At 48.2% G+C, this 22,442-nt stretch overlaps 1 protein-coding gene across 1 annotated transcript in view; it reads left to right on the plus strand.

Annotated features, from left to right (window-relative positions):
- Positions 1 to 22,442, plus strand: part of ek1 (eph-like kinase 1) — a 57,241-nt gene that overhangs the window by 31,661 nt on the left and 3,138 nt on the right. The window contains exons 7-15 of the mRNA XM_077012216.1: positions 686 to 848; positions 3,939 to 4,047; positions 11,755 to 11,822; positions 12,349 to 12,474; positions 13,121 to 13,306; positions 17,625 to 17,686; positions 18,754 to 18,963; positions 20,519 to 20,668; positions 21,812 to 22,005. Coding sequence (XP_076868331.1) covers positions 686 to 848; positions 3,939 to 4,047; positions 11,755 to 11,822; positions 12,349 to 12,474; positions 13,121 to 13,306; positions 17,625 to 17,686; positions 18,754 to 18,963; positions 20,519 to 20,668; positions 21,812 to 22,005 — 1,268 coding nt within the window. The remainder of the gene's footprint in view (positions 1 to 685; positions 849 to 3,938; positions 4,048 to 11,754; positions 11,823 to 12,348; positions 12,475 to 13,120; positions 13,307 to 17,624; positions 17,687 to 18,753; positions 18,964 to 20,518; positions 20,669 to 21,811; positions 22,006 to 22,442) is intronic.

A 22,442-nucleotide genomic window follows, 5' to 3' on the forward strand; every position in this document is an offset into this window, starting at 1 on the left:
TTTATTTTGATTTATGCAGGTAATTACCACCTATGTGGCTCCGAGACGAAGATCACAGATGGGCACGTTTGGCAATAGGCTCAGCACGCTCTCAGTTTGACGTCCACACTACCCGTCCCACCCGCCCCACCCACCTGGCTCAAGGCCCACCGAACTTCGCCTGCTTTCGGTTGGGGGGTCGAGGCTTGGTGGGGAAGGTCCTGACGAGGACGTGGATGACCTCCGAAAAGTTAACACAGATGCTCTCTTTTCTATCCGGGACAAGAAGACGGGATGATGGAGCGTTAGTGCGCTGTCCTCCCTGAGATCGATGCCGCCTGATCGTTTTTTCAGCGAGTGCTGCTCCCTCTGCCGCAGCGCAGGCGGAAAAACACATCGAGCTTTTGTTTCGGTTTTTTTTTCCCCCCTTCTAGAGCATTAGCGGAGAGAGAAGCATCGTTAGCAACCAGATGCTTGAAAGAACACTGTGTTTAGGAGCTAATTGTTAATTGGTAATTTGCTGATTAAAATCCAATCTGCATACTTTGGTCCCCCTTGAGCATCCAGACAATAGATTGATGAACAGGAGCACCAAGAGGTGCTTGTGACAGCATGTTGGATCCACTAGAGCACACCATAAGCTCCTGAGATAAAGGAGGGTTCTTCCCTGCTCTAATGTGTCATGTTCCTTTTCCTGGGCCTTTAGAATCAGCGTGACCAGAACTACACGGTTCTGAAGACCAAGTCCACCAGCATGACGGTGGAGGGCCTCAAGCCAGGCACCACCTATGTGTTCCGAGTCAGAGCTCGCACCGAAGGTGGCTACGGAAACTACGGTGGAGAGATCGAGTTGGAGACAAGCCACGAAGGTGCGTGCCATACACACACACACACACACACTTTAAATCCCTACGTTGTTCAGACACGTTTACCTAGTTTCCTTTGTCGCTTGTCTTTAGCGCTTGCCCGTACCTGGGGGAAGCGTTTGTCTGTATCACCTTTGTGTGGGAGCTGCCTGTCATTGCTCCTGCTTCCTCTTAAAGCCTAACGCTGAGAGGTGGGGGCAGGGGACATCATTAAAACGAAGATTGTCTGACTGCGGCTCTTAAAGAGAGCTCTTCAGAAGAGAGACTCCTTGATTCACAGCACAACTGGCTCCTCGTGGCTTTACCCAGTGGTGTAGGTTCAGGTGAGGGGGGTGGAGGTTCAGGTGAGGGGGTGGAGGTTCAGATGAGGGGGTGGAGGTTCAGATGAGGGGGTGGAGGTTCAGGTGAGGGGGTGGAGGTTCAGGCGAGTGGGTGGAAGTTCAGGCGAGGGGGGTGGAGGTTCAGGCGAGGGGGGTGGAGGTTCAGGCGAGGGGGTGGAGGTTCAGGTGAGGGGGTGGAGGTTCAGGTGAGGGAGTGGAGGTTCAGGTGAGGGGGGTGGAGGTTCAGGCGAGGGGGTGGAGTTTCAGGTGAGGGGGTGTAGGTTCAGGTGAGGGGGTGGAGGTTCAGGTGAGGGGGTGGAGGTTCAGGCGAGGGGGTGGAGGTTCAGGTGAGGGGGTGGAGGTTCAGGTGAGGGAGTGGAGGTTCAGATGAGGGGGGTGGAGGTTCAGGTGAGGGGATGGAGGTTCAGGCGAGGGGGTGGAGGTTCAGGTGAGGGGGTAGAGGTTCAGACGAGGGGGTGGAGGTTGCAAACCTCATGGTGGGCCAACGTCTGCTGTTGTGTGTTTATTCCGGAGGTAATGAAACAATGCTTGAGATCCAATATTAGTCGGTTGTGAAATATTCATGTATACACGCTTTGTTTTGTGCATGAACTCAATTAGTCCCTAGAGCTATGGCACGCATGCTCGCACGCTCGCTCGCACTGCAGCTTGTACTTTTTCTGCAGTGTTTGAAGTTTTGAGCATGTCGATTTTTCAGCTCCTTTGCTTCTGAGATGGAAGGTGGTCCTCTGTGACTAAACAATAGCGCTTTCTCTTCCCCCACCACATACCATATGGTGCATTCTGTCACAGCCATTATAGGACCAAAATGGCATTTGAAGTCGTGTAAATGTAGCTGGTTGCTACTGTATTTGAAAATGGAGTCAGCAATGCTAACTAGTTGATTCACTGTATGACATCCATTACGAACCATCCACAGTTTGACTGCGCTGCTAAATACATGGTGGCGTAAGTGGTAAGCTGACATACGTTGGTGGTATTTTTAGCTTGTACAGCTCAAAGTTACACAAGTGTAGTTATATGCACCTGAAAGTAAAGTGTGACCCATATTTTCACATGCCTCTCCTCCTGGCTACCGCCCCCTTCCTCGTTGTGACTAATTGTGTTTTTCCTTCTAAATCCCAGTGGACTTCCTCTTCCCCCTCTCTGTCAGTCTGTTGTGGGGGTGTGTCCCGTCGAGAGGTGCCAAGGAGCTGTCAGATGGCATCTCTCAGGGTTCCGCCACACGCTACCTCATGTGGCACGTGCTGATTGAACCAGAAAAGCCCTGCGCCGTCTCTTTTTCACAGTGTCTGACTACTTGACTGTTTCATCTGACTGTGTAATTTGAGGTTGCCACGACTGGTATTGGAGGGAACGTTGTTTGAACATTTTAAAGTGCGATGATAACTTGTGCAGTAATTAAAGGGGGCCTATTATGATTATTTTTTCAGTGTTCGCATTTATTTTTAGGGTCTTCTAGAACAGATTTGCATGCTTTAATGCTGCAAAAACACACTCTTTTTCTCATCTCTTTTCATCCTGCGTGTGGAACCACGTCTACTCGACGTGTTCCACCTGCCTTGCATTCTGCAGACAAACTCTTCTCTCCTGAGCAGCTGTAAACACTGGTTGAGATGAGAGAAACCATTACATTATCTAACGTGGACTGCGATCATAACATTACAGCTTGTAATCATAAATCCACCTGTACACTTGAACACTGTTTGATGTCTAGTAACCTTCGATGTATTTCCACGGAATTCTGGGTAAAAGTGAGCAGCAGCTGATAAGCAAAGCCATTCTAACAAGAGTAGTTGTCAGGTTAGCCTCGTTAGCTGAGAAACCTGCTGGTGGATTGACAGCATAGCCATAGCCAACAACTCTTGTAATAGGTACCACGATTGGTTTAAACATCATACATCCGTCAATATCAACGCGTACTTACGTAGTTTTCTGTGTTCTGTTGGAACTACCCCGTATTTCAGGAATAAAAAAATATCCAGCATCGAAATGTGCGTGTTTTTGAATCAGTGCTCCGTGAAGTGACATTCACACTGTTAAACAATTGGAACACTGCAGGGAACAGTAGTAAAAACGCATTTCAACCACTGACTACTTTGTGGATGTACCTTTGGCAGAAACACACAAAGGAGATTTACCCTCACAAGCCAGAACACAGCGTCTTCTCAACATGGCTGCAAAACTAAACAAACTCTTCCCAGCCTCCAGTGCTTGCTTTGCGTTGTGTGAGGGCACACCAGCCTTGCCAGTAGGCGGGCAATATGGAAAGTGCTACGAGATCATGTCATCTTGTGACAAATAAAATGGCAGAGATTCCAATGAAGCATTTCAAGCAGGCTGAGAAGAGTCGTTTCTTCGAGAAAGAGTTACTCACTCTGGTGTGTACTCTGGCCTTTGCAACTTGCAGACTGTTCACATACACAAAAAAACTAAAAAGAAGGGAAAAACTGGGAAAAGATAATCAGTCTCCCTCAAGAACCATTTACGTCAGGATGATCTGCACAATGAAATAGTACATGTATCACTGTGAAGCATAACAAATGGGAAACCTCCCTACCGATCACACAAGCAACAGAAACAATCGCAGATATTGAAGGATAATAGAGTCTCTGGACGATAATATCATTCACAGATGAGAAAATGTCTATATATTATATGAATTATGCATTGCAGTCATTTGTAAAGCAGTAATCAACACTGTGGGTCTTGGGTGATCAACGTATGTGCTTGCCTGATGTCTCCTTGGCAGACGTGTTGGCAGTGGGAGACCCAAACCAGCAGACCATCCTGGCTGTGTCCATAGCAGGAGGGGTGGTCTTCTTCGTCCTCCTGGTGGCCTGCTTCGTGGTCAGCGGCAGGTAAGAGCCGGCAGGTGTCCCCCTCATGCACAGCTTCTCATGCACAGTCTTCTCCAGCTTCTCCTGACACCGCACTCTCTCAGGGTTTAACGAGAACATGATCTGGTGTCTTAGCCCAGTTAGCATGTAACGTCCAGGGCCGGTTGATGTTTGGAACATCTAGTGCCGTGTCTTTGTTCTGCTGTCTGTAATCACGTTGCAAGTGAGATGAGTCATTTTTTAAAGTAACCTCATTAGTCTAAACAAAGTAGTGAAGTGAAGGATTATGAAGTAGTGAAAGTTATGACAAACGTGATAAATGTCTCAACTAGGAATTCGTCAACACCGTTTGAAAAAGGATGTGCCAGTTTAACAGCACGTAAGTGTCAGCCAACATGTATGTGTTGAATTTTGCGAGCTTATTTTTTGTTTGCTATGGCGCTGACTTATGAAAAATGGAGCAAAAAAACAAAACAAAACATATATCTCGGCCATTTTCTCTCTGTGTCACCGTGTGTTAATGAACATATGAAAAAAACACACCAAAAAATTGGAAAGGTCCATGATTGCAGTTAGTAACATGTGGAGATGAAAGCAAATGCTTGAGCATCTGATTGAAAGAGCAAGAGAGATGATGAATGGATGGAGGGATGCAAGTGGTGTCTTGCTACGGGGCCAACAGCGATGAAGGCCATTAGAAGAAAATGACTAAGGAAGATGGAGAAGAGGAGTAGATGAGAGAGAGAGAAAGAGAGAGAGAGAGAGAGAGAGAGAGAAAGAGAGAGGCACAAAGGACCATCGCTGGTTAGATAGCGCATGGGGCGAACGGCTTTTGATGTTCCTTCGGTCGATCAAAGAGCAGGGTGGCATTTTACTTCAGTGTTGTTCTACCATGTCTTTATCAAAGGCCTGTGAAAGGTCTCTGAGTGCCTGCGATTTTGCTCCATGATACTAACCTGCTCTTTGGCTGAATCCTTCATCTGTCCAAAACTAGCTAGTTCCATAGGATGGAGGTTATACTGGTTACTGATTGCCAAAGGTCAGGTGTTTAAACAGAACCCTGTGCACTGTTGGTTTATGCGTGTGTAGGGACGGCCCGGCGAGGAAGCAGCAATCGTACGGGTTTGATTCACGTTCATGTGGAGCAGAAGGAGCTTCTGTAACGCTAACACAACGTGGCAGACAGTGGAGGGAGGCCTGGGTCAGCCCAGCACACTGGAGGAACCCAACACTGCAGTCACATGCACTAACTCAGCACCAGATTATAGGGTTCCATCTCACCTTAACCGGCTATTTGATACGTAAGGTCTGGGGCTCCTTCAGCTGTTTCCATCCTCATGTGGGGGAAAGAGAGACCTACAGTTACAAAGCTCCAGGACTGGCAGTTTTAGGTCATTGAATCCACGTTGCTTTTTTTGTTTTTCATTACGGGAAAAGTTCGATTTTAGTGGGCATTTTGAACACAGGATGCTGGGTTTTAGATTCAACTTGGGCTGGGCAGATCGTAACTTGCAGGGTGTCACTTACAAGTCCAGAACAACTTGCAGCGTATAAAATATCCTGTTTTGTGATGTCCAAACACGGGCCTGGATTGCATACCTGCATTTTTAAACAGCCGCTTATTACAGTGTAGATTCTGCTTTGAGAATGCTTTAGATTTCTAGATTATCCTTTTGTTTTACCTTCATCCAACTTGGAAAAGTAGAGTATGAGTCTATAGGTACTATAATATGTAATAGTATACTAGGCACTATAATAGGTACTATAATAGGAACTAGTCTATTAGCTTTGGCATAGAGCTCTGAGAAATGGGAATTCATGAAAACCTCTCGCCACTTATGTAAAGCAAGAAATTCCCCCTTGATTGGTTACTGATAGCACTGCCAGATGGCGCACGATCATCGTCCTGCTCTGTTCTGCAACTTCCTGCTATTCGTGGGAAATCAGTTTGAGAGTGGCAGCCACCCTCCACCCAAACAGGGATCTGATCAGTTGTCTCCACAGACTGTTCCAGCGTGCTCGCCAAATGTGACCACGTTGGCACGCGGGCGCTTCCTAACCAGAACACGCAGCCAGATTACTTGTGAGTGACATAGTTTGCAGCGTTCTGGAAACAGAGGAGAGTGAATGAATTTAGGCTCCTGGTAATGGAATCATTTCTCCAACTTTTCCATAGACTCGGTAGATTTTGTTATTATTGGATGCAATTGTCATCCCGTTTCTTCACTCTGGCTTTTCAATTTGCAGAATGTTAATTTGTTTTAATGTTGATTGGTATCTCATAGCTCTGCTGAACGTCTGCTTCTCATCTTCATGGTCATTTGTGAGATGCTTCCCCGCTGTATTGAAATCTCTGTTTTCCATTTTCCAATTAGTAATGAATGAAACTTGAATAATGACAGTTATATATAGGAGATTGGTAGAGTGGTCAGATATGTGTTTTGGGTTTCGAGCACCATTGGACTTTTTACATATTACATCATGCCCATGGTTTTGGGGATGCATCTACTTAACGCGGTGCTGTTGCATGAGCTCATGTTTAAGGAAGTGATGAAATTCTTTCAGCTTCTCCAAGCAGTGAATTGCTCCTTATTGTTGCACAGGACACAGGACACACCATGATGTGGGGGGACACTGATGACATCACAGCCCGGGGCAGTTCTGCTGCATTGTGGGTGACCAAATAACTCACTTGCTTTTGAAAGAAAAGGTTGCATGTGGGCGCACATCACCCCAGACATGGCAACAGTGTCAGTGAAATGATAAAATAAAATAAAAAACACAGGCGCAGGCGTTCAGGTTGGTGCAGGACGAAGCTGTATCGTTTATTGATGCTTCCTTCCTGGTGAAGAGCTCTCGGCATAATGTCATCGTGAGCGGAGGGGAGGGAGGTGTAATAGCATTAAGTGACATCAGTGTGGGCATTTTGGGAGAGGGTGTGGGGGGGTGTTGAACAAGCTCGGTGATTATGCGTGAGGTATTAGAGCTGTGCACATAGAGTGTGCGTGTAGACCGGCTTACTGGGACCTTGGCACTTGATGTAGTGCAGGCATTACCTGTAATTTCCTCAGGGGTTAGTGACTGTACAATACTCCTCACTCACACTATACACTTACTTCATATGTGTATGCAGTAATAGGGGAATATTTCAATAGAGGCACCCAGACACCAATCACGCACAAAAGGGGCTGAGGAGAGGCCCGCCACGCTCCCACAGGACATAAACACACTGAAAGGCAGATGTTGGGTGAACATTATGGCAGGCTGTACTTTTTCCAAATGTATTCATCTGGCCATTCCGTCTTTGCTGGTGCTCTTTGCTGGAGCTTAAACTAGCTGCCCTTTAATCTTGTTTCTCTCTGTCTCTGTCTCTGTCTCTGTCTCTGCCTCTCTCTCTCTCTCTCTCTCTCTCTCTCTCTCTCTCTCTCTCTTTCTCTCTCTCTCATTGCTTCCCTAACTGTACTGCACCAAAAAGCTTTGACATGAATTGAATGTTCATTCATGCATTCACTCACTCCAACTCGGAAGGATCCGGAACCCTTCCCAGCAGGGTGCAGAAGTGTTCACGCTGTGATCTCCGCCAGGGCAGGCCACGCCCTCCACGCCCTCCATATTTCTTTAGCATTTCAATTAGCGTAATGAACGCTGCCCAAACGCTGGCCTCAGTGTTTTTGAACACCTCTCTGAGGAACTGCGGATTTATGGGTGTGTGGATTCACTCCAAAGACATCATCATTTCCTCCTTTCATTATGAGCCAGCCTGACGGAAATCAATTGCCTATTGCTCACAGGGGGTGGAGGGCTTACGTGTCACCAGGAGCCGGACTTCCTTCCTCTGAGAGTTAGTCTGCAGGGATACTTTTCTCCAAAGGCTTACGTTTCATGTATTTTAAATGCTACATTAACATATTTCATGTATGAATTGTTTTGTATAAATGGATCTGGAAAAAAATCTGGATTATGTATAGGGTATTATGTATAGCTTATCGTAACATAACTTTTAGTGTGCTCTCCTTGAAGGAACCATCAGTGTGTGACTGATGTAGGCAAACCACACGCCTCCACTTCTGATCACGGCTTTGCTTTAAGGCCTTTGATACTCACGTATTGCCTCTACACCTATGAGACCATTTTCATGCATAATTCATCCTTTTATTGATACATTGTTTCGCTTGATTAGCATCAAATGGCTTTAATCTCTGCTGGTCGTGATTCATTTCAGCTGCAAATAAATCATTAGCTCAACTTGAATTTTATTAATGTGTGTTTTTTATGTTCACATACAGTTTTCAGTGCCACTTGGGTTTTGTTTACCTTGGTTTGCAGTATAAATGAAGTCTCACAAGCATGTGTTATATCTCAGTTTCAAACATTCAGTGACTTCAAACTGTATTTTTCATTTCTGTATAGGACTGTTATTCTGTATAGGATGAGATATTATTCTCTTAAACCAGCAAACACAACTGCAGACCTAGACAACTGTACAAACGGTGCACTACCAGTCCCTGTTTTCATGCGTTCACATTGGAGAAATCACAGACAAACTTCCCACTCTAGTGGACGATGGATTGTAGCAATGGGGAAGTCCAGCCAGTCCAGTCCAGGATCCGGCCTCAGGGTCAGAGTCCAGGATCCGGCCTCAGGGTCAGAGTCCAGGATCCGGCCTCAGGGTCAGAGTCCAGGCCTGATAAGACCCGCATCACCCCAGCATTGAGTCTTAAATGGATGACTGTGTAGGGTTGTTTGTAGATATTGCTGCCAATATGGAGTGTGGAGATAAGATCACTCACTTTGCTGTAGCTTTGGTGTAGACATGATTCTTCTGACGGATAAAAATGAACTGAAAGCAAAGCCGATTTTTGCAGTCTTTCTGTTGCTGCCTTTGTTTCTTTTTCTCTCTGTCTCTGTCTCTCTCTTTCTCTCTCTCTCTCTCTCTCTCTCTCTCTCTCTCGTGGACCCAAGCTGTTGAACATCACACGTTCGTGCAGAGGAAAAATAACTGAAGCACTGTGTCAGCACGTCCACGCCCCTTCTCCCGCCATGATTGTTACCTGCAGATAGGGGGCCTCACGCAGGGAGAGACGCACAGAGGCGAAGACAAAAGGAAAAGCTGAACAAGAGAAAATCAGTCAAAGACAAAAGCCACTCAGCAGTCTGCTTGGCGTGATGTCTGCGTGCCCTACACAAAGGAGATGCACTAAATAGATGGTGAAGAGGAATCGTGTTAATTGCAAACCAGGCGTTCATTGTCTGATATTTTCACTCAGAAATGCGTCGGTAGCAGCACATTTTGCAGCGCATGCTCCCTTCGGTAATATGGTGACTGGGGGGGGGGGGGGGGGGGGGGGTGCTCTGAGCCGAATCTCGTGGGCCCCCCCTCTGTCATGGGGAAGTGTTTCATCAGTGCGCAAGGCTGGGGTGCAGCAGGTGCAGGGGGAGGCTCTGTGTTCGACACCTCAGGGGGTGGGAGGGCAGGTCGGAGTGCGAGTGGTTTGGTGGGAGGGTCGATTTATCCTCCCTGATTACCACATGCCTCAGTCAAACACATCCCCCCCTCCCTCACTGTGCTCAAAGCCCGCAGCTCTGTGCAAGCATGTTTGCTAATAGAGCTTTTACACATGGGACGGATATGATCTGTATGTGTGTGTGTGTGTGTGTGTGTGTGTGTGTGTGTGTGTGTGTGTCTGTCTCTGTGTGTCTGTCTGTGTGTGTGTTTATCTGTGTGTGTGCTTGTGTGTTTGTGTGTGTGTGTGTGTGTGTGTGTGTGTGTGTCTGTGTGTGTTTGTGTGTGTGTGTGTGTATGTGTGTGTGTGTGTTTGTGTCTTTGTCTGTCTGTGAGTGTGTGTTTGTTTGTGTGTATGTGTGTATATGTGTGTGTGTGTTTCTCTGTGTGTGTGTGTGTGTGTGTGTGTGTGTGTGTGTGTGTGTGTGTGTGTGTGTGTGTGTGTGTGTGTGTGTGTCTGTGAGTCTGATGAGCGTGGATGAACTCTAGGCCTCCTGTAATGAGGGGTAGGGTAGGGGATGCTAAACAGGTGGGGTCTCTCTTGAGATTCTGCAACCTACCCCTCCCTTCATTAAAACCAATGAAGAGGAAACCACGCACATGTACCCCCAGACTCCTGGCAGACGGGTCCCTGTTCCTCCCTAACGAGCCCCACACCCCGTGTCCCCAGCTGTGCTGGGAGCAGCAACAGGCCAGATCAGAGGCAGATGAATGGAAGATTTGCTCAGCCCAGCAGGCTCCTCATTATGTAATCGTTCCCCAGGCTGGGTGAGAGGCCCGTCCCAGCCTGGACCCGCACGGCCACACTCAGGCCAGTTCAGTGGGCTCTGGAGCACAGCCCAAACTGTTTCCCATCAGCTGTGTCAACACAGAAACGCAGTGACAGTCAATATCCAGACCAAACATAATTAAATGTCACTGCACAGACCGCAGTCATGCTGACAGACTGCAGGTCCTTGGCTATAACTGGAGATCCCAATTCTAGTGTTAGGGTCTGTGACGTGTTTGGGAAGCAGGGATGAGACGCGGATGCAGACACGCTTACGCGAAATCGTTTTGGATAAAGAGGTGAAAGATTTCATAAGGAGGCACCTCAGTGCTTCTCGGGAAGCTCAATGTCAAACATTGAACTTGGGCATCTGTAGGGATTAAATAGGGAGGGGAATGAACAAGGAACAGGTGCTTTAATCCGCGGGTGATTGAGAGCGGGGGAGAATTGGGTGTTGCTGATGTGTGAGTGATCGGTACTCCACGCTTCATGGCTGGAAACTGGTCAGGGTACGACAGGATCGCACATGGGGGCTGGAGCTTGTTTGGAAGGCTATTTGAGCTTGAGGGCATGCAACAAACACCACAACGCCCTGCTCCGCTGCACGATAGGCAGAGAGAGTGTCCCGCCCCCTGCCTCCCGCCCCACCCCTTGCGTCCCACCCCGCCCCGTGTCTCCCGCCGCCCGAGTGTTAACGCCACTCTGTGAGTAGCTGCGGGTCGCTGGGCGGCGAGCTTGTTAGCATTCACCCTCGTGTGTTTCGGCCGGGCTAAATCGGCCTCCTGTGGGAGCCCTCGGCTTCGCCGAAACGCGGCTGCCGTCATCCACACGTGCTCCCGCCCCACAGCCGGACCGGCTCTGCCCGGTTCTGTCTCGCCGTACTGTTGTTATATTCAGGCTCTATGATCACACATCTGCCAGATCTGTTAAAGAAAAGAAGGGGAGAGAGAGAGAGAGAGAGAGAGAGAGAGAGAGAGAGAGTCATGGGGAGGATTAAACTAATAATGAACACAGTTATCAGTTTTTAAGCTTTGCATACTTTCTCCCCTGTGAATTCCCATAGTCAGTGTCAAACGCCTTATCTAATTCATGACCTTTTGTGCACGAGAGGGACTGTGGTGTCTGAGGGAAGGGGTCTTGTTGCTGTAACTGTATTCCGTTTAATGGAGGACACAACACAAATAATGAGTGTGGATGCTCGGTGCAGCTGATAGTATTTTACAATATCACAGCATATTGCTCAGTATGAATATCAATGGAGTCATTAATATGATGATGTATTAATATATGTGGGAGTCAAGTGAGACAGCTGGTCTAGGATCAGCCTGCCATGCAGTGGTTATAAAAGACAGCACTGAAATCATTATGAGAACTGAAATCATAGACCAGTGTGAAAAGCTTGATGCAGAACTGCCACTTTCTTTTGTTTGTCTGGGTATTTTTCTTCATGCTTCAGGCACTGCGGTTACATCAAAGCCAAGCAGGAGCCCGAGGAGGAGAAGCTACAGTTTCAGCACGGGCGAGGTGAGAGGCCGTCACGTTCTCAAGAAGCCCACCGCGCGGTGCCAATCACGGCGGCCTTAGCCCCGGGCCGGAAGCCCCGGAGAACGGCACTCATCTCAGGAGAGATCATCCCTGATGCCTCTTGTTTTGCCGTGAGGGCATCCGTCCCAGCGAAGACGCTCTCGCCTGGTTAGAAGAGCCGCTGGCTGCTGGCTGATTGCATGCTTGGTCCATTTTTCTATGGAGCAGCCTGGAGAACTGCATTCTGGGCCAAACGGTGCCATTTGTCAGCGTGTGAAGCGTCCGTGGGCTGAGAAACCAACACCCCCCCACCCTTTGTGCTGGCTGATAAACGATGCCACTGATCACTTCGCTTGCTTAATGTGTGTTTTCTCTAATGGCACATTTCCTGCCTGACAAAGACAATGCTTAATGAGGTTGTGAGGGCGGTGGGCTCCCTCCCGTTAGGGGGGGGACACACGCATCCCAGTCAGGCCTCCGGCGACGGTGCCACCGTTTACCTGCTGCCTCTACTTCTCTTTCACAGTCCAACTTCCCGGAAGCAGGACGTATATCCACCCGCACACGTACGAGGACCCGAACCAGGCCGTGCGGGACTTCGCCAAGGAGATCGACGTCTCCAGCATCCGCATCGAGAGGGTGATCGGTGCCGGTGAGTATGGGAGGAAGGGGGTAAGGAGAGGGGTGGGGGTGGGTGTGGGTGCGGGTAAGGGGGTGGGGGTGGGTGTGGGTAAGAGGGTGGGGGTGGGTGTGGGTAAGGGGGTGGGGGTGGGGGTGGGTGCGGGTAAGGGGGTGGGGGTGGGTGTGGGTAAGGGGGTGGGAGTGGGTGCGGGTAAGGGGGTGGGTGTGGGTAAGGGGGTGGGGGTGGGGGTGGGTGCGGGTAAGGGGGTGGGGGTGGGTGCGGGTAAGGGGGTGGGGGTGGGTGTGGGTAAGGGGGTGGGGGTGGGTGCGGGTAAGGGGGTGGGTGTGGGTAAGGGGGTGGGTGTGGGTAAGGGGGTGGGGGTGGGGGTGGGTGTGGGTGCGGGTAAGGGGGTGGGGGTGGGTGTGGGTAAGGGGGTGGGGGTGGGTGCGGGTAAGGGGGTGGGGGTGGGTGCGGGTAAGGGGGTGGGGGTGGGTGTGGGTAAGGGGGTGGGGGTGGGTGCGGGTAAGGGGGTGGGTGTGGGTAAGGGGGTGGGTGTGGGTAAGGGGGTGGGGGTGGGGGTGGGTGCGGGTAAGGGGGTGGGGGTGGGTGTGGGTAAGGGGGTGGGGGTGGGTGTGGGTAAGGGTGCAGGTGCTGAGTCCTGGCTTTTCTCATCCAGGTGAGTTCGGCGAGGTGTGCAGCGGCCGACTGCGGCTGCCCAGCAGGAGGGAGATTCACGTGGCCATCAAGAGTCTGAAGGCGGGCTACTCGGATCAGCAGAGGCGGGACTTCCTGAGCGAGGCCAGCATCATGGGCCAGTTCGACCATCCCAACATCATCCGTCTAGAGGGCGTCGTGACCAGATGTGAGTGACTGCGCGCACGTGCAGATCGGACACGTGAATCCACACGTACGCGCATACGCGTGCACAAACACACGCACGCTTGCACCCATTCAACTTGTCTTGCTTGATATCTGCAGAATTTAACCACAGATGTAAAACTGTGTAAGGTGCAAAGATTTTTTTTCTTCGTTCTCTGCTATCCTTGACCTTGTCTTATCTCGAGCAATAAACAGCATGTGCAGAATGAATATTTCATTAGTATGAATATGTATTATGTGAACCTGCTATATGGGTAATAAACTGGCCTACTTTAAGAGAATACAAATGATGTAAAATGTGCAGCAGACATTCCTTATCGTAGCTGATTATCACCGCAGATGACCAGTGAATGTCAAAGATGAAAATGTCACAGATGTCACTTTGATGCTTTTCAGAAGGCGAACGTATAAAAAAAAAAAAGCCCACACCGAGCCCACAGTTAAAGAGACGTAGGAGAGAAATGCCTTTAACCAATGCATCTCAAGCACATTGTTTCCTCCCCTCATTTGCATTACAATGGGACAGATTAGGAATTTAGCACTAATGAACAGCACACCAAGGGACCCGGAAGCAGTGCCTATTGCTCAGCTGGGATATTGGCGGTGATAATGATGGGTACCATCATCATGTGAACCCTGCCTTGCATTTTCAGATGACTGAGGCTTTGCAATGTTAGATGCTTCAAGGACTCCCAGGGAGGTTGTGAAAGAGGTGTATTGTGCAACAGATTTGGAGGACGCCATTCAGGTTTCATTATCACCGTCCGTTCTCTGAACAGTGCCACAGTCTTTTTTAACACAAAGGCTATCCATATTCATGCTCCCTCCATAAATATTGAAAGTACAAACAAATAATTGGCTGTGGGATTTTTGTAGAGAATGAATATTCAATCAGCCATGTATATTAACAAAACATTAAACCATCCAGTGTTCCCCGTCAATTCATCTGACTAATGTGACTAATGCAAATTGTGGCCTTTTAGTTCACATTTGTCCAAACACTTTAAATTAATGTTGCACTGCAAATCAGATATATTTTTTCTCTCTCTCTTCACCAGAGAAGCAGATGTAACCCTTTCACCACCTTCCGGTAGTCAGCGCTCTGCTGAACATCACCACGTTTTGGCACATGTAATGTGGATTAGCAGCCCTCATTAACAGATACCTTAACAATCAACACGCGTGTGTCACTGAGCACACTTGTGAAACTGAGGCTGAAGGGAACTGCCTGTTTGTTACTTAACACAATGCATACCTGTTATCACCCATGGCAACCTTTAGCCAATCCCTACAGAGAACCGGGCTGCACACGTACATGTGCTGCTGCAGGGTTTTAAGTGTGCCCTTGTCCGCCTGTATGTGATTGGGTGAGATATGACAGATAGAATCATGTGCCGAGTGTCAGTGTAATTTCACAGGTCACGGAGCAGCCCGATGGCACCGGGGCCGGGGGGCGGAGTGGGGCGGGGGAGGGTTGGGGGGGACGGTAAGGTCAGCGACCCCGGCACGGCGCGTTATAGACCCAGCTGCCAGTCCCACGCCTCTGCTGGCCAAGGGAGCAACATTGCTCCTCTCGCAGTCGAAGGAGCATTTAAGGAGAAGAGGAAGTTTGAAGAAAGGCAAGGCTGTCTCATGTTTATGCTAGCTGACAGGCGCAGAAAGGAGGAGACGGAGAGCGTGAGCGTAATTGTGTTGGAATATGAAATGCGGCTGTCACATTACACAGGACTTAAAGAGCCGCTGTATCATTATCGCCTCCGACAGAAAAATTAGACCATGATTGAGCTTATTGTAATGCAAATGGGGCAGCAGCTGAAAGAATGGGACCAGAATAGAACTATATCCTCTAGCCCATCTTAACAGAAACACTGAGCTGTCATCATCTCCATTATACATCCATTGTGCTCTTAACTGTGAGATTAGAAGGATATCTCCAGCCTGATCACATGCGTCGACGTCTGCTGAGTCTGATGGTTTCAGTGTTTTTTATTTTGTGGGGTCATGACCATGAAGGACTGATTGCTGCACGGACAGAGCAAAAGGAGGAAGAGAAATGATAGCTTTATTTATTTATTTATTTTAACTGTGGGCTCCTTATCCAGACCTGTGAAATGCATGTAAAAGGTGTTCTCTACCAGAAACCCTCCACTGCATGGATTAGTCTGTGTCCCAAAAGGCAGTTCAAACAAATCTATAAAAATATCACAGAAATTCATGCTGAGGTCAGTAATAGGAAAGTTTATTTGATTATCAATTTGCTATTTGGCAAATGTCAATTTCCCAATTGTCTCTAATCAATCAATCAGTCATATTAACACTGTCCCAATTCAGTACAATAGTCTATTACAGAACACCTTCAAATTCTGCTGCGGATATTCCATACACAGTTTATTGCTTGTGTTACTGGCCTGCTTGTCCAATGAAGAGTCCGATTCCTAAAGTCTAACTGAGAATGATGTCCCGTCCTCAGGGGCAGCAGATTTATGCAGCTATGCAGTGGAGCCCAGTTGCACTGTTTTAATCACACTCCCTGTACCATTAGATGAGACAGTATAATTATATAGCACACCTAAAGGCACTGGAAGCGTCATTGTACAACATCAATCATACTCTATAATAACTAGCAGACATAGAAGACTAATTTACATAATAAACTGATCACAGAGTCTTATGTCACTCTAAAAAATTTCCTCTACTTTTGTAGGCATGAAATGCAGACATGCACTCTGTGGCTTCATCATGCTTACAGAGGCTCTAGAGAGCAGTGTATGTGTGTTTGTTTGTGTGTGTGTGTGTTCCTCATTAAAACAATAATGCTCCACTGGCTGTCTGGTTGACCAGACTTTTGTAAGTAGGTGGAGAGGAGTCTGTGGTCACCGGTCCCTCACCATGGAGTGATTTGTTCCACATTGCCTCATTAACACTAAATTCATTTTGATCACTATCTGACCTTGCCATACGATTTACTGTCTGTCGAGTATGACAAACCTACAATGATTTACTAACAGTGACTTGGGCATCACATACACTCTCTCTCAAACCCTCACACACACCCATACACACACCCACACACACACACAACAGGATCAGACCCTAAAACAAGATAGATTGGAGGGGGTTTCCCTGGGTTAAATTGGCTTGTAGTTCTTTGTCCTCTGGCAGTGAAGGAGAACAGGAACACAGTAATGTAGTTAATTCTGCTATGACTTTAACCTCAGCAATAACCGTCTCCTAACACGAGACGAGAAATGTGTAAACATAATGTGCCGCCTCTATGCATCTTCTTTTTGACCCTAAAAAGCCCACTCTGAAATGTTAGAGCTGAAGGCAGGACGTGAGATCAGCGCCAGCATGCACAGAGGGATCAGGCCCGAAGCTTGTAGATGAGGTGACTCAGGGCTTCATTTTAGGTCCCGTGCTGATGTGTGATAATGGCAGGAGGTGTGTCTGGGGCTCAGGGGGCCACGTGCAGGGGAACTTTCCCATCAGCCCTCTGCGATAAACAGGGTGGATTAGCCCCGCGGTCGGTCCTGTCGGAGTGTCTTAGCGCAGGCGGGGGCACAAGCTGGTGCTGTTCTGATTGACACGCTGTTATTGCTGCAGAATCAGGGGGAGCGTTTTTTAATCACTTGGTGACACGCAGGTGTGAACCTCTCTTTTCCCCCTCACCCCATTCGGCCCCCGTACGCGGTGCTGGCAGCTGCCTCTGCGGAGCGGAGGTGAACACTTTTCCCATTAGCAGATTTTTACACCCCTTCTCTCCAGCTCTCCCACCCCTCCGCCAATTCATCACCACATAACCCCCCAGGAGCCTCAGCACCCCCCATGCCTCTCCTGCCCCTTACCACCCCCCCCCCCCCCCCCCATCCCCTTGTCCCTCCATAGGAACTCATTACCATTCACGGTATTTCTGGACAAAGATATTCTCTGAGGACGGCTCACTCTAATTATCTGCCTGACTGTTATTGAGAGCTTTGATTAGGGGCTGTCACTATGAGTAACAGGCAGCAGGTAGAGGCTGTGGGTTTATGGATGGCGATGGGGTGGGGCGCTGATACCCCATCTAGCCATTTTTCTTTGTCGACTTAGAAATAAATTAAATATAGAATATAAAGAGATAGCCTTTTTAGTCTCCGTGGACTGGTTTTTTTTTACGTGCTCTGCTATAGAAACCTGATTACAAAAAAACTATTAGTCTCTCCCTCCACCTCTTCTCTCCTATTCTTTCTCTCTTGCTCTCTCTCTCTCTCTCACTCTGTTTCTAACTCTGTCTCTGTCTGCCATTTCTTTCATTATTGCAGGTAAGCCTGTGATGATAATAACAGAGTACATGGAAAATGGTTCTTTGGATACATTCCTGAAGGTGAGAGTGGCTTTTTTTCTCTTCTGGAGTGAAAAATGGAGTTGGGTTTGCAGTCATAAAGGAAACTGTGCAGAATTAAACGAGTGCAGCCATCAGGCACCAGGCACCCGGCCCGGCCCGGCCTGCTCTAACGCATTCTGCTCAGATCCCTCTCTCTCTGTTCTCTTTTCAAACGCTGGGCTTATTCGACGAGGGGTGTGAAATATGCAGATAGAACTACAGTCAGCTATTGAGAAATGAAAGAGAAAAAAATGACAAGATGCCCAGATCTGGCGTCTAAGGATAGGCTATAATCAAACACCACAAATATATTCTCATTCATAGATTTATGTGCAGTTATGCAATTATGTAGTGACACTGGCTAATAGTTCATATCCTGCAATAAGGACGAGGAAAAAATCAGAAAGCTTAGGAATTAAGAATAAAAAAACCACTGCATTATTCCAGCCAGCACATTGGATCGATCAATGTTAAGGAAATTAAGAAGAAAAAGCACAGAGACGACAACATGAGGACAATAACAATCTTCAGACTCATATACACTGAAGTCCCAGTCAAGCATCTTCAGCTCAGTGAGGTGACAGGCGAAAATTCCACGTTGCCAAAAGAGAAACCTGGATGCAAACTGTGCACTATGAATTTACAAACCGATCTGTGAATGTACAGCATTCATGAGAATAAACACATTTTAGAGCTTGAAATGAGTTTCCATTAGCACCTTTCAGAGACGGGGGATATCTCATATATTTTAAATCACAGTAGGATTTGGAAATGTGGGACACCTAAAATGTTTTGCCTTAAACAAATAAAAGGATAACCCTAATGTGAATTTTGTATTACCAATAATGGCTTTACAAACCCTATTCTGTGGTTAGGTGATATGCCAGTGACACAGTATCAAAAGTTACTTATATATTTGTGAACTATTTTGCCTTGAAAAATGCACTTTAGAACTTATTTTATATATATAAAAGGGCTCTTATAAGGGCTCTTATGGATAGCTCTGTAGGGGCTCTAATGGAGAACCTTGAAGACCTTGCTGTGTTTGTGTACGGGCCCTTGTGTAGAAACACGACGGCCAGTTCACGGTGATCCAGCTGGTGGGTATGATGCGGGGCATAGCGGCCGGCGTGCAGTACCTCTCCGAGATGAACTACGTGCACCGGGACCTGGCGGCCCGCAACATCCTGGTCAACGGGAACCTGGTGTGCAAAGTGTCAGACTTTGGGCTTTCCCGCGTGCTGGAGGATGACCCGGAAGCAGCATATACCACCAGGGTGAGACACACACACCCTCCACCCCACCACCACCCCTACACCACCCCACCCTCCACCCCCCATCTCATCTTCATCTCAAAGACACGACTCCATCAGGCAATTTAGCCATTTCTCCTCTCCTCTGGACACTTTGCTTGCAGGGTTTTTTTCTGTGAAAACCTGTATTTTGAAAGTCCTGTATCCAGTGCCATTGCTGCGGAGAAAAGGACTTATTTTAGAACATTAATTATCCTTCCACCGGCTGGCCCGCCCCCTCAGCACGAACCAGAGTGGAACGAAACGAAAGCAAAACAGAAAGGGCCTGATCCAGTTGTAGTGCAGGAATGAGGTCAGCGCCGGATGCTTCTGAGACTGTTCCAGGATGGCTGTGATGGTGATGGACAGCTCGGCTGAAAACCAGGAGAATGCAGCCTGCTCTGCAGAATCTACAGTGTTGCCCTACTAACTTTTTTTTTTTTCTGACTACACCTCACCTACATCGTATGTGTGTGTGTGAGTGTGAGTGTGTGTGTGTGTGTGTGTGTGTGTGTGTGTGTGTGTCCATCTGTGTGTATGTGTCTGTATTAGTGTTAATGAAAAAAAGGTTAGCTAGTGCTAGTGAGATGAGGGAGACGAGGGTTATTTTGCCAAATCTCTTCAGTTCTTCTCTTCAGAGATGTATTGTGTGGCCTCCTGGAGCAGAATGTAAATGGCTAGGACAGACCCCGTGTGGCTCAATCATGGTAGAACGTCACTTGGGCATTGGCGCTAGGGGTAAGAGCACGCAGCTGTCATTAGCACGGTAGCTAGCAGCCAGACAGTGGGCCTGATCTTTCCCTCCATGCACCATTACCTCAGGCCTTTATAATCCCTTTACCAATCAGCATGCCTGGGCCAAGTCACATGCAGACAAAAGGAACAAGAGAGTAAATCATAGATTGAGAAAGATGAAAGGGTGTCCCAGCAGTCCTTACTCGTCCTTTCTGAGCCACTTGCTCCTACTGAATATGTGTGACACCCTGGGCACGTAGGGAAGACACAGGCAGCCAGAACGAGGAACGCAGAGTTTACTGTTAACCCGTTAAAAGAGACTCAGCTTGCCTATCAGCTGGGGTTCATGAGGTCTTTGGCTTCACGCTTCTGCTCTGTGTAGAAAACAAAAGCTCTTTCTTGTATTCTCTCTCTGACGCTTACTGGAAAAAAAAGCCATGCATATATATATATATGCATGGCTTTTGTTTTCCAGTATATATATATATATATATATAGACTCACACACAGCAGAAACCCACAGCCCCACAGCACAACTGCTCATCTGGCGTGACTCAAGTGCTCCTCCTACCCCATCCCCTCATCCCTCCATCCCTCCATCCCTCCATCCCCCATCCCCCCATCACAGGAGCAACTCGTCTTACACAGACGTAAGACTTTAGGTGTACTATGCAGCACTGCATAAATTAGTACAATTAGTTAAAACTGGCCAACACTTGACCTACAGGTTATTGTGTTTCCCTAAGAATACAGTTTTGGGAAGAGTGTCTTACTGTGAGTGGGGGTGTTTTTTTTTTTCTCTCAGGGGGGGAAGATACCCATCAGGTGGACGGCCCCCGAGGCCATCGCCTACAGGAAGTTCACCTCAGCCAGCGATGTGTGGAGCTACGGCATCGTCATGTGGGAGGTGATATCGTATGGCGAGCGCCCCTATTGGGAGATGTCCAATCAAGACGTGAGTGCACTCGGAATTCACAAAGTGGCACTTTAGTGGAGGATGTGGTTATATTCTCTAGTCTGCAGCAGCACATTTACATAGTGTAGATAACAAATCATCCAATCACATCCCAGATACACCAAACCTGCTAGATTCTGCCCTTAGCCTTAGCTTAGCATGCTCTTCTGCCCCTCTCTCCTTCCTCTTGCTCTCTCTCTCTCTTTCTTTGTCTGTTTCTTTCAATCTGTCTGCACGTTGCTCTGTTTCTTAACACACGCCCACTCACACTCACAAAGGTGCCTGCTCACAGTGCCACGACTGGCCAGCTCTCCCAAAGCTCTTGCTGTGCACCGTGATAGAAGGATCAGAAAGTCTGTCAGCTGTGAGCTGAGCCAGGAACCATCACTGGCGTCTCTATAGACCTTCATCAGCCCATTTGAGGAGAGTTCTGACAAAGTGTTTTTAGTTCCTCTGCTGCAAAGGTGAGAAAGAAAAAAGGGGGTTTGTTGGACATTTGGTTTCTGTTCATGGGCCAGCTTTGTTTGATATGAGGAATTGAAATCCATCAGAGCTCTCAGCCCAGTTTCCCTATCCGAGGCCTTTTAATTATTCATTTCTACCTGAGAAGACCCTACCAATAAGTTGGTGTGAGCTTGAGTGGTGAACTATTGCCTCTCAAGTCAGAGCAAGAGAGACCCTGTTTGCCCATTAAAGCGGCCACTTTTATTGGAACTGGGCACAAGAATTTTGGAAGTCCTCTACACGGCATCAAACAGAAACCCATCTGCTCCCTTCCTCTTACCATGGCAACAGCATCCGAGTTTCTGCTGTGCTCCAGCCCCGCAGGCAGAGTTGGGCTAATTGCTAGCTTTGCATCTAACAGCTTCATTTTTCCCCCTCATGCTCACAGCAGTGTCCTTGAATGCAAAGGAAGCAGATAAGGCCGGGCTTATAGCAATCCTGTTCAGAAGATCGCCTTCACTTTTAAACAATATTCAGGGTGGGGGGGAGGGGGTGACTTCAGTCCCAGTAGTGTCCGCAAACGTCAAGCTCAGATCAGTATTCATCTGATGCACTTAAAGAAAAAAAAGAAAAAAGCCAGGCACATCTGCTAGAAGCACTTCACCCGGACTGACTATCAGTATCATGCCCCCCTCCCAGGTGATAAAGGCCATAGATGAGGGCTACAGACTGCCGGCGCCGATGGACTGTCCCGTGGTGCTGCACCAGCTAATGCTGGACTGCTGGGAGAAGAACAGGGGCGAAAGACCCAAATTCAACCAGATCGTCAGCGCCCTGGACCGGCTGATCCGCAACCCGAGCAGCCTGAAGCAACTGGCCAATGGCACCGTCTGGTGAGACACTCTTGTCCTATAGGGGGCTGGCAGGGGGTGGGGCAGTGTGGGTGGGGCAGTCTGGGTGAAGAGCCGCATCCTCTCTGGTAATGTTCGTCTCCGGGTCAGTCGTTGTGTGTGATGGAGCAGAGGAGAGGTTAATGTGACATGGCATACTGGTGAAGTCCAGCTATGGTACTGGAAGGAATTCTACCATTCTGTTCAGGCCCAGAACTGTCTGCTGGATGTATGCTAGTCCAACAGGTACATCTAATGGATATGGAGATGATTTATAAAAGAGTTGTGGTCTAGATTGGAGGCAGATGTCTGAACTGAGCAGTTGATCCCCATGGTATTTGCTCCCCGTGTCTCTGGCTGGTGTAGGTTGGGGTGGGGGTGTTAGAGGGAGGTGGTTGCCCCTGCTGGCTCTAAGGGGGCTTCTGGATAGGAAGTAGATG

Source organism: Brachyhypopomus gauderio, chromosome 7 (assembly GCF_052324685.1).
Source record: "Brachyhypopomus gauderio isolate BG-103 chromosome 7, BGAUD_0.2, whole genome shotgun sequence".
NCBI lineage: Eukaryota > Metazoa > Chordata > Actinopteri > Gymnotiformes > Hypopomidae > Brachyhypopomus > Brachyhypopomus gauderio.